Below are 12,742 nucleotides of genomic sequence, written 5' to 3'. Positions count from 1 at the left end.
AGAATTTTTTAATATTTATTTTTTAGTTCTCGGCTGACACAACATCTTTGTTTGTACGTGGTGCTGAGGATCGAACCCGGGCCGCACGCATGCCAGGCGAGCGCGCTACCGCTTGAGCCACATCCCCAGCCCCAACTGCTCTGCTTAACTCTTTAAAGAAAACCCTAAAGAGTTTTCTAAGAACAAATGTGGTAAGATTGACTATTGAATAAGGAAAATGGGCAGCTCAAGCTGCTTTCCTCAATAACACCTTTAAGGACCTTGTTTGTTTTTGTGTTATTAAGTGACACTTGCATAAATACTTTGTTGAGTAATGGTGCAGTGGCAAAACTAAAATTTATTTAGGACAGTGTTCCACCCAAGGTGAGCAATTAAAGTAGGTATGTAAACTCAGTCCCTTTAGCTAATCCACTCAACCCCATATGTAAGTTAGCAGGAACAGAAATGAGAAAGAGTGTGGGCCATATGGTATGGTGGGGGAGAGAAGAAATAGGAGGGCAGAAGAAGGCTCCACAAAAGAATGAAAAAAGTCTGAATGATGGTAAGTAATCTATAACACATGAAAATTGATTCTAACTACTGATATTGGTATATCTAGTTAATGCAAATTAAGGTAGCATAAGACTTGTTTTTAAAAACAGGACTTTTCCCATACAGAATAACAACCACCACCTTATTTTAAATGTAGCCAGGAAGGGCTGTGTTTTCTCATGTGATCGGGTTTCCTCACTTTCCACACCTGGGGAAGTATCAGCTAATATTGATTTAGCACTAATTTATACCTGCTGGTCAGGGCCAACTAGAATGGAGGAAAACTGGTACAAATTAGTGGGACTCTGTGGTCCCAAAAAGTGACAGGGCTGCCAACTGTCACTTGTACAAATCGCCATTTCTGGAGGAGGATAGAAAAATATTTTTCACAGGCCTGATCTCTTCAGCAGCTCTACTGCCAGTGTGCTGAAGATTTTGTCTAAGAATGTTAGGAATGGATAAGATCAAGTTACATTCTTTGATTTTGTTATGTTTAGTTTATTAATCTGGGAGCTGAGCAAACTAGAAACAGAACAGGCTTTAAAATATGTGAGTCATTATTATATTGTAATAACTGTTAGCCATCAGGTCCATTTATCTTTTCCTCAATGAAATTCTCTACAATAAAGAAATATCTATACGCTAGTCTTATATTTTAAATATCACTGTAGCTTATTTGAAACCATAGAGTAGATACCAATATGTAAAATGATAGACCTCTTATTCAGGTCAAATTTTGGAAGATGTTTTTCTTTTGGTAATTTCCATGAATTGATGTCATGCATCAATGTTTCTTTGGGTTTGGCTGAAAATGGAGAAAATATTTTGGGCTTGTAAAAATTAATAGTTGGTGAGCTTATATTTATTTCTAATCCACTGTTTCCCAAATTTGCCTGACCATAATGATCACCTGGGGAACTTGTTAAAAATTATATAACCCTATCCCTCCTATCACCTGACCTACTTAAATTAGACTTTCCAGGGAAAGGTGCCGAAATCTGTATTTTAAGCAAGGTTACACCTGATGATTAGTATTTGGAAAACAGAGTTCTGATTCTTTGTAACATTGTGTCATATTCCTCATAATGCCAGAGCTTTTCAAACATATCTCTGATTCCCTTGTCCTCAGTGATTGCTGCCTAATTTCTGCTCCATCACACCTAAGAAATATGGTACACTTACAGCAACCACTGGAACTTTCTGCAGACCCAAGTTTCTGCTCTTGTGATGATAGAAAGCAGCTAGTCACGGGTAGAAGGGTGAGAGGTGGAGGTAGCTTTGGAGAAGTCTTTCAAGAGATTCTGATCCTGCCTTTGATAACTAGTTTGTAGATGACTTTGCTGCTTTCCATGGACATGCTCAACCTCTTTTCTGTATCCAAAATTTTGTCTCTACTTTTACTCTCTTATTATCTTTCCTTCCTGAAGTTGAGGGGCAAACACTTCCTTTTTTTTTTTTTTTTTGGTCAACACTGTTCTTTTGATCAAATTCCCTACTGCCTCATGGAAGCCAAATCTATTGAACTTCTGCCCTATTCAAATCTTCATTTTTGAGAGAAGTCTTTCAAGAGAAAATGTGTATGTGTACATCAGTAGGCATTTCCTCCCTATGACAAACTAAACCAACATAAGATTTCTTTGACTCTGCTTAACCCCAGGATCCCATTTCACTTCATGTCTTATTTTTACTGTCACACTTCCCCAAAAAGCGTATTGTACATTGGTGCATCTACTTTCTCACTCTTATCGTTGACCCTGTTGTCTCTATTGCCCCTGGGGCCACATTTTATGGATACTATTGATTTGAAGTCTATGAGTGATGAAACTCAATAACTCATGCTTTAGCTCTCAACCTTCTTGCCTATTCAACAGCATGTAATGTTGCTGACCACGTTTTCCTTTTAAAAACTTCATCAATTAGTGATCATTTGATATAAGAGCAGAAATCTACTCAAATGATTAAAACAAGGAGGATTTTAATAAGGCCACAGGAAACTCACAGAAACTAAAAAAGGGTAGTAGAAAGATTGGGACATGGAACTAGGAAGCCATCAGCAAGCAATAAAATTATAAAAAATAATTATCAAGCACCTGCTATATTCTGGGCACTAGGAAGGTATAAGTGATCAAGTAGTGAACAGAAGAGACAAGGTCACTGTCCTTGGAGATTTTACAATCTAGTAGGGAAGGCTTATCATAAGCAAGTAATCAAATGCATATTTAGTCCTTGTAATGAGCACTATGGATGAAACTAACTGACTTAATGTGTTATTATAGGTTATTAGTGATGGGTGGAGAAGGCACTTTAAGAAAAGGCACATTAAGAAAAGACATGACATTTAGGTTGAGACCTGAAAAATATGAGGAAACCACTCAGAACTTGCAGAGTAGGGAAGTATAAGGTGTGCTTTAGGTTGAGGATACACCTGTGTGAGAGCCCTGGTGTGGTGTTTCAGGGGAAGTGAAAGGAGGCCATTGTGGCTGGAACTTAACGGGGGATGGGGAGAGCAGATCAAGCTGAGATGGAGAGGGAGGTAGAAGTCAGAACAGGCCAGGCCTTTTGAGATATTTTAAGGAATTTGGATTTCATTGCAAATTAATTGGAAGACATTGAACAGTTTTAAGCAGGAAACAACATGGTCTGATATATTGCTAAGTTTACTCTGACTGATAAGTAGAAACTAGATTAAAGAAGGCAAGAGTAGAAGCTGGGAGTCTACTTGGCAGCTATAGCAATCATGTAGGTAAAAGAAATACAACAGTTTGGATTAATGTAATAGCAGAAGAGATGGAGAGGAGTGGACAGATCAGACATTTATTTATAAGGAACAAAGGAGAAGACCAGCTGAGTGGTTGGAGGGAAGAAAGGAGAGTGAGAAATCAACACTATCTCCCAGCTTTGTATGTGTATGTGTGTGTGTGTATGTGTGTGTGTGTGTGTGTGTGTGTGTGTTTTATAAAAATAACTGGGTAGACAGTGATACCATTTACAGAAATGGGAGGAATAAAAAAAAAAACAGGGACAGATTTTTTGCAAGGTGAGAGAAAGCAGGAATTCAGAAATTAAAAGTTTAATCCCATTTTGGACACACTCCTCAGAGGTATTCATGGGGATTGGACATGCCAAGGAGGCCACTGGATATATGAATATAGAACTTGGAGAAAATGTCTGGGCTATAGAATGAACTTAAGAGTTACCAACTTTTTAAAGCCACAGGAATGGTTGATACTACCAAGTAGGTGGGTTTATAGAGAAGCAAGCAGAGGATAGAACCCCATTTCTAGAGGGGTTCAGAGGAGGAAGAATCATTGAAGGACACTGAGCACCAATGATTAGAGAAGAAGGGGACAGACCAGTGGAGTTCAGTGTCCTAGACTCCAACAGAAGAGATATATTCCAAGAAGCTGAACCTGACCAACTATGTGGAAAACTGCTACAAATCGGGCTAGGATGAGGTCCTAGGAATATATGCTGGGCCCGGCAATAAGAAGCTGTCGACAGTGATTAGTTTTCAGTGGCATGGTGTGGTGTGGAAGCCAGATTTGGAGTAGGTTAAATAGGAAATCAGAAGGAAAGTGTGGATATTTCTCTCTGGAAGTACTTTGGTAAGGGGATCAAAAAATTTGGACTGCAGACGGAAAGTAACGGCATAAGAATCTGTTTTGCTTTTTAAACTTTTCATATGGCTATATATTCATACATTATTGGGAATTTGATGATGAAGAAGAGGTAAGGAATAATTGAAGGGATGACATTCCTGAGAAGGCAAAAGAGGGGAAGGAATTTAGAGTATAAGTAGAGGAGAACTCCTCTCTTAGCTTTTCCTAGGAGAGGAGAACATGTATGTTTTGTACAGAAAGGAAGGAGAGGTAGGTCCTAATGCAGAAAAACTTACTGATATGATGAGTTGAATGCACTGGAGTTGTATCAGTAGGGGTGAGACAGGATGATGGTGGTTTAGGAGGGTTGAAGAAAATGGACAAGATATGAATAGTCTTGATGGTACTCTCAGGCTGTCTTCCTCTTTCTGGTCATCTGGTCTCATTTCTCCTTTGTGCAAATCACTTTGTCATTTTCTCTCAGAAGGCAGATTTCCTCTGCTTCACTGTGCCCATGACAGAAAGTGGTCACCCCATATATAAATTTCTGTGTTCATCCAGTTCATGCCCTTAATAGAATAACCTTTCATTTCTTAAGCCCAGATACCCAAGGGAGACAAATTGATTGGTCCAGACTTAGTCATAATGGAACTCAGGTCAAATCATCTGTGGTTAGAGGAACAAGGCCTTTTTGTACAAATATGGCTGTCAGGTGTAAGTTTTCTGTGTGTTGGAGGATTAGTTCTTGGGGAAGAAGGATATTAGCTTGCAAGACAACCAAAGTGTCTCCCAAACTTACTTCCTGAGATATTGAATTCTCTATATCCTGTTAGGAGTAGTCCTCAGCTTTCTTTTCTAGTTTTATTGTTTATAGCTGAACTCATTATATTTTCCCCAAATCTACTCACTCTCTCTTGGCTGCCCTGTTCCTGTTAAAAGCCATGATCTTCTTCTCAGGCATCCAAGCTTGATGTTTTCCTGATCCATAAGACAAGCATCTGAGGAGCACCCTTTGTATCACTGCACCTTCTTCATTTCCTCTACCTCTTCCCTAATTCTTGTTACTTGAACTCAAATAAACTATTCTCAAAGTCTCTTAAACTATCTTCCATACTTTAGTCTCCAATGAATATTGTAAACTATTCTCAGAAGCATCTTCTGAGAATAACTAAAGCACAGCTCCACTCATGTTTTCCCATCCATTCAAGAATCTACAATAGCTCCCCACTGAGTAATCAGTAAAGTACAAGTCTTGCCTAACATCCACAGCCATCCCTGAACTGTTATTGACATTACCCTCCATTAACATCAGCCAAGGCAGACTCTGCAATCATTTTCTAGCAGGCCCTGAGCATTTCTAACTACATTACTTCTTCATACTCTTCTTCTTGAAGACTGTTCTCAAAAGGGAGTGGAGTTCCCTACTTTTGCTTTCACAGTGCTTTATTTATACCTCTGTAGTGGCAGTCATATGTTTAAGCATGGTTTTAAACTTGACTTGGAGGGATTTTTTTTTACTCTTAAATACATCAGTTTACTAAAATGTGAGAACAGACATGCCCTATGGAGTGTAGAACAATGTCTGACATTTTGAAGACGTTTCACAAGTAACTCGATAAGGGGTTACCTTGGCTTGATACCAGTGGTGTTGCGACTAAGCCCTCATATAGGCTTATCAGATGCATTGATATGGACCTATTCTATAAGATGCTGAGTAGGCACTCTGAACATTGTATGCTACAGAGAGTTGAAAATAATAAAGAGAAACTCTCTAGTCAAGCACTGCTAATGAATTGACCACACCTTAAGAACACTTACCACATTACTCAGGTGGTTAAAAGTAAGATTCAGCCACAGAAGAAGAGATTAATCTATCACACACTTAATTATTTGTAAACTCTCATTAAAAATGCTATGATAATAAAGCATATTTCCTCCACAGGACTACTATAGCTTTAGTATATTGTGACCACTATATTTGGGACTAGAACAAAAGGAATGTCATTTGGTCCCCAAGTCTTACCTATGAATGTACTGTTCTTATGCAACACAGTCTTTCAGCTCAGTGGTGGTACTGATGCTAGTATCGCTATGTATCATTTCAGGGAATTTTTGATGCCACTGTCATCAAAGTTGGCAAGCAGAGTTACTGTGGAGATAAAAGCTGGAAAACCAGTGGTTCCTTTTAGTGCAGCGAGAACTGCATATTTACTTTTTTGATGACCTTACCAGTTAAAAATTGAATGTCTCTTATTTCTATTTTTTCTCCTGAACTTCCTTTAGAAACAAAGAAACGAGGTATGGATCGCTGGGCTTGGAATCTTTGTTAAGCTACTATGCTAGCTTTGGAATAAATAGGCCCAGTAGAGGTGTGTTGAATGTTAAGTGTAACAATCTCTGAAAATTCTACATAGGACTTAATGTTGGTCGTGACACCTTTACTATGTTGTCCTAACTAAAAGAAGATAAAATTGAAAGCACAGTGTGTCTTCCAGAATGCTACTTATAGAAATAACTTTTTCTACAGAATTAAATATCATTTATTTTTCAGTTCCTTTACACAGGCCTCTTGAGAATAGCTGTTTATAACAATGAAATAGAACTAACTACCTAATCAGCAGATGTCACTCCTTAACTGATCTTTCTCAACTGTACTTCCCTGCTGATTTCAGTTGTCATTTCTTTTTCCTGTAAATTTCAACTGCCTTTTCCGCATTACCAATTTCATTTCTAATTTTTAACCTCTGGTTAGTCTTCACGAACAACTAGGACTACTATTTTTCGCTTTGCTATCTAAGGACCATAATATAACATATTCTTTATTTTGAATGCAAATATCTGTGTCATTTACAATAGCAACATAGAATATTTTTCTACTCTGTATCTGTGCTTTGCAGCAGAGATACACCTGTTCTTACTTTTTTTTCTCCTTCAAATGAAAGGTTCCAGTTTTAGTTCACAAGACCAGCAGAAGATAAAACTTGCCATTCTTTCAACACCATTGAACAAATATTTATGTTATCTAGCTTGTATTAAGCACTGTTATGAAGATTTAGAAGTTATAAAACTAATAAAAAGTCTTGCCTTCATGACTCTTGTTTCTAGACAGAACAAAAAATCATTTTATCCATCCATCTAGTTTGGATGGTAATAGGTGCTCTGGAAAAAAAAAAGAGTATAAGGGAAGCTTAGGGGGTACTTGCAGTTTTAAGAAGGATCTTCATGAAGGTGATGACATTTGAGTAAAGGCCTTGTGGAAATAAGGCAAGAAACTTTCAGGTAGAGGAAACACATAGTACAAAGGTGCACGTAGGCTGTCACAAGCAGTAAGGAGTTTTACTTAAAGCATCTGTTAGGGACAAAAATACAGTCAAGGCTTTGTTGTTGCTATTAGGAATCCACCCACAAGAGAATTTAATCAGCTTAAGATGAACATCAGTGCAGATCTGTTCAGTGTTCTCTCAGGGCCATGACCTCATTGCTAATATTGACAACCTAGACTACTTTTTTGATTCAGTTTAGCATTTGATGCTGAATTAGTCCATTTTTTCTTGCTATAATAAAATACCAAAGGCAGGCTATTTTATGAAGGAAAGAGGTTTATTTTGATTCATGGTTCTGGTGGTGCAAGTTCTAAGGGTCTCTTTGAGTGATATTGTTCTTTGTGGCAGTCCTTAGGTGATACAGAGCATCACATGGCAAGAGACAGGGAGCATGTGTGTAAGTATGTCTTGTCTTTCTCCTTATCAGCCTACCAGGATTCAATCATGGGGGCTCTAACCTAATGACTTTAATACTAATCAGTTCCCAAATATCTCACCTCTAAACCCCATAGTCAGATTAAGTTTCTGCCCTCTTAATATCTCAGAGTGGGGATAAAACTCAGCATGTATTCTGGGGCAAAAACCATGTTGAAAGTATAGCAGATGCTCAGCTGGAAAACACAGATGAAATTAAAGGACAAGGTAGGCTTGATTGATTCTTCATTTTGTTCTCTCACCACGTGGAACCGCATATTAATCATATGTAGTCAGTGACTCCAAGTATTAAATTAACCTCAAATATGGTCCATTACCATTTTTGAACTAAAAAATAAGTATAACAGAATTCTACCTGAGATCAGCTAATGGTAGATTCTTGTCCCATAGACAGCCAAGGCATGAAGCTGCTGGGAACAGAGGTATTTCTTGTAGCATTCTGGAAAACACACTGTGCTTTCAATTTTATCTTCTTTTAGTTAGGACAACATAGTAAAGGTGTCACGACCAACATTAAGTCCTATGTAGAATTTTCAGAGATTGTTACACTTAACATTCAACAAACCTCTACTGGGCCTATTTATTCCAAAGCTAGCATAGTAGCTTAACAAAGATTCCAAGCCCATCGATCCATACCTCGTTTCAGGGAGTTCCATTTCTCTGAGGAGAACATTTTCTTAAAGCTCCTACGTACCCTTGAAGCCCACTAGAATCCTCAATAAGAATAAAGTAGTAAGAGCTCAACAAAAAGACATTTCAAAGCAGGTATAGAGTTTATTTTAGTCCATCTTTGATTTGTTTGAATCCCGAATCCCTTAGGTATGAAGATCACTACTTATTTCATGGAATTAGTAGTTTTAAAGACAAACAAAATATCTTTAGCAAAGAGAAGGTGATTGAATTTCCAAATAAGTCATTACAAATACGACTTACCAGGAACTGAAAATATTAGCATCATACTAATTCTCTCCATAATCACTTTAAGTTTGCTTTTAGATTTAAATTGTTTATGATAGATTTGAACAAACCAGAAAGCCTTAAAATATGGCCAGGTATCTTGTTTTAGATCCAAATCAAGTATTGATCACTGTGACTATGGTGTAGTACCAATTTAGAATTATTGTAATCTAATGTGTTCAGATTGTTCCATACTTAGACTTAGGAGTGGTCAGAGATAACATTTCTAAAATGAAACCATGCTGTAATCAAATCAACTTAGACATTTACCCACATTTTTTAACTTTACATATTTTTTATCTGTCAAATTTTGTTCTTGCTATTCTGAAAATGTTACCAGAAAGAAAAGCAATTTATTGTTCTTTTTACTCACAGAAAGAATTGATTTCTAAATTAAGAATCATCGATGTTTAAATTGAAAACTAATACAATAGATCAATTACATCAAATTTGAACAAGTAGAATCATTTGGAAAACAAAAAAGAAATGTCTTCACTTTTAATTTTTTTAACTAATGGGAACTTATTTATCTCACAGATAATATTTGTGGACTACTACAAATACTCTATTGATCATGAGCTCACAGCTCTAAGCTATGAGGCACTAGAGCAGAGGGCTTACTCAGATTCTTGGGCCAGTCCTTCTGGTTTAGATTCTCAGCTCCTCCTTTACTAGTTTAGTAATCTCAGTGTTAGCTTGTTTGTGCCTCAGCTGGCAACACAGTGGGTATTAATAGTAGATATACCTTGTGGCTTATATGAGGAATGAATGAGTTGACACATATAGGCACATTGTTAATGTTCAATAAATGTTAGCTATGCTTTTAATATGTGACAGAGTGAGGAACTATCACTAGCCTAATGGAATAAAGTGCTAGATACATTTCTTGTATTTTTATTGGATTTCATCAATTTTTAAATAAAAGCTAGTATGCTTTGTGGTATGAGCACACAAGGAAGCAGAGAGGGATGACTTCTCTAAGTGAAACTGACCCCTGCATATAGTGCCTGAAAACAGAGGAAGCTTGTCAGTATGAGCAGACACCAGAAGTAGACCAATCTGACATCCCACTTCTCCTTTTAACCTGGTGGAAATTAATGGATGGTATCAAATGTGGACTCTTACTTGTTCTTGATTACAGATTAAACCTTGTTTTACTGTAGGGGTAAATTCAGGGTTACGTTAGTTTTTTAAAATCTTTGTACTTCCTCAGTTTCATTGCAGAATAAAAAACAAATTTACCACAATGGATTGTTACGTTATGTTGGGTATTTATTCCTCTCAAGAGGCCATCTGCTTCGGGAAAGGCAGTAAGGTGCTCTCCATTAATATATCTGATGGTGTAATGACGTAAAACTTCTTGTTGACCTCTGCCATTCGGAGTTATTGTCTTGGAACATAGAATTTGATTATCTCTTTTCACTGCATAACTACAAATGTTAGGATAGGCTGTAAAAGTAAGTGCCCTTTGTTTAATTCAGGTTCCAGACATTTCTTCTAATCACATGAAGTTTTTCTGATTATAAGGCTACTAAGCCATGAAAGCTCAGATTACTGAAATTAGAGGGGAAGGAATGGATTCTTTTGGTTCTAACTCTAAACATCCCACCGGATGCAGGTGTACGTGCAAAGCAAGTTTGCCTTAAGATTCCTCTGTCTCAAGTTGTACAGATTGCCCAGGAGGGTGGAGCCCTTGCAACCTGCTTACCCGGGCATATGCGTGTCGGTGGGTGTCGGAGCACGCGCAGGGCACACATGGACCTACTTTCCTAGTCTCGCTCTCACCTCAAAGGCTGTCAACTCGAAGGTCCCTCCCCGCGCGCACGCCCCCTCCTCAATCCTCCGCTTCTTCACGCCCCTCCCCCAAAGTGGAGTACATCAAGATCATTGGCTAAAGTTCCTCTCACTCCTATTCCAGAACCAATCACACGAGCTGGGGTGGGGAGCAGAGGAGCCAATGGGAGTGTTCCTTGCGGCAACTGCCGGGTCCCGACCGCCGGGAGGCGGTGCCGGGGGCGGGGTGCGGGTGGAGGATTAGTTGCCATTCCCAGTGAGAAGCGGGTAGAGGCGGCGGCGACGGCGTTTGCGGTGGCGCGGGCTCCGCGGAGCGCAAGGCACCTTGAGGCCCTTTTCCCCTATCCCCGTCCCTAGAAGCAGGAACCGCGGCCCTCCCTGCAGCTGCCGAGTTCTCCCGCGCGTGCCGTCCCCAAGGGCTGAGGAGAAGGCTGCGAGCGGCCCCGGGGCTGCGTGATCCGGGCGGGTGCCCTGTCAGCGCGATGCCCGGGGAGGTGGCGGCGTCTCCGGGCTCCTCGCGGCCCCGGCCGTGACCGCCACGCCGATCCCAGCTAGGCTGTTGGGGCCGTTGGACGTTTGTTTTCGCAGCCTTCCCCTCCCCCCTCGCTGAGGCGGCGGGGGTGCGCGTTGGGAAGGGGGAGCCCAGAGACTCCTCCCCCTCCTCATACCCCCGCCCCTCCCCCTTACACACTCGCACGCACTATCGCGCCGGCTCCCACACGCTCCCGCGCCTCCGTGTCGGCCGGCGTCGTCCAGGGCCCGCGGAGCCACCATGTCCACTGCCTCCTCCTCCTCCTCCTCTAGTTCCTCTCAGACCCCTCATCCCCCGCCGCAGAGGATGCGGCGCAGCGCCGCGGGCTCCCCGCCGGCCGCCGCCGCCGGGAGCGGGAATGGTGCGGGCGGTGGCGTGGGCTGCGCCCCGGCTGCAGGAGCCGGTCGGTTGCTGCAGCCCATCCGCGCCACGGTGCCCTACCAGCTCCTGCGGGGCAGCCAGCACAGTCCCACTCGCCCGCCCGCCGCCGCCGCCTCGCTGGGCAGCCTCCCGGGGCCCGGCGCGGCCCGCGGCCCCAGCCCGCCCAGCCCGACGCCGCCGCCGGCCACAGCCCCTGCCGAGCAGGCGCCGCGGGCCAAGGGCCGCCCGAGACGGTCCCCTGAGAGCCACCGGAGGAGCAGCTCACCTGAGAGACGGAGCCCCGGCTCGCCGGTGTGCAGAGGTAGCGAGCCCAATCCTCCTGTCCTCCCGGGCTGCGTCTCCCTGATGGTGTCCTCCGTGGAAACTTCAGCCTCTCCGGGCTTCTCTTTGCTAGTGCATTATTGAAGGTGTGAAAGTGGCTTTGGGAATCTCACCCCCCTGCGGTCGCTGCGGGGCTTGGAGGAGCGAACTGAAAAGCAACTTTTATTTGACCCTCATGTCGCCCCTCAGATTTTATCTTCCATCACTCGCCTGCGTCGAAAGGTTTTTCAGTTTAAGAGCTGATTAGTTCTCTCTCCCGTGTGTGTGCTGTTTGTAACCGGGTAAGGAAGAGCTGGGCGAAACACTTAAAACACGCACATAAACTCTCCAACTGCGGATAAGGTGGCTGGTAGTTGTAATCTCGGCAGTCTCTTTGTGCTTTCCTATGAAGTTCCTAACGTGACTGTAACTACCAGGATATATGTGAGAGTGTGGGTTTGTGTGTGTAAAATGTGCCTGTAACTATCGAGACACACACACACGCGTATATACATACATATGTGTATATATACATATGGATATGTGTATATATTTATTCCATTTCCGGAGAAGTAGTGGCGTTATAAGGCTGTGTAAAGAAGACAGTTTGGGCTGTGCAATTGTATAGGTTTTTTTTTTTTTCTTTGCAATCTCTCTTCTCTACTTTATATAGTCATGCATCAGAGCACAACTGCCCCTTGAAACGGTTTATGCCAAACTCATAGTTTTCACGATAAATTTCTAAAAACCTGTTTGTGGAATGTGTTCACCTTTTCTGTTCATTTTTAAGTACACTTAACAGTTCAGTTGAGCTGTGTAAAGATCTCAAGTTTCTTTTTTGTTAGATGTCAGAGGTAATGATGAGCTAGTGGATGTTGTGGGCTTCCCAT

At 41.4% G+C, this 12,742-nt stretch overlaps 1 protein-coding gene and 1 long non-coding RNA gene across 3 annotated transcripts in view; one reads left to right on the top strand and one right to left on the bottom strand.

The window, feature by feature from the left end:
• LOC124077995 (uncharacterized) overlaps positions 1 to 12,416 on the bottom strand; it is a 52,305-nt gene extending 39,889 nt beyond the window's left edge. Inside the window, exon 1 of the long non-coding RNA XR_009224721.1 lies at positions 11,818 to 12,416. This is a non-coding gene — a long non-coding RNA (uncharacterized LOC124077995). The remainder of the gene's footprint in view (positions 1 to 11,817) is intronic.
• Glcci1 (glucocorticoid induced 1) overlaps positions 10,894 to 12,742 on the top strand; it is an 83,842-nt gene continuing 81,993 nt past the window's right edge. For both annotated transcript variants that reach the window (XM_046422554.2, XM_046422553.2), the window contains exon 1: positions 10,894 to 11,853. In XM_046422554.2, coding sequence (XP_046278510.1) covers positions 11,412 to 11,853 — 442 coding nt within the window. In that variant the 5' untranslated portion in view covers positions 10,894 to 11,411. The remainder of the gene's footprint in view (positions 11,854 to 12,742) is intronic.

Source organism: Marmota monax, unplaced genomic scaffold (genome assembly GCF_021218885.2).
Source record: "Marmota monax isolate L192 unplaced genomic scaffold, Marmota_monax_Labrador192_F-V1.1 WCK01_AAM20220418_F8-fsc00144, whole genome shotgun sequence".
NCBI classification, from domain to species: domain Eukaryota; kingdom Metazoa; phylum Chordata; class Mammalia; order Rodentia; family Sciuridae; genus Marmota; species Marmota monax.
Note: the sequence above shows the minus strand (reverse complement) of the source record. Positions and strands in the feature narration are given on the sequence as shown.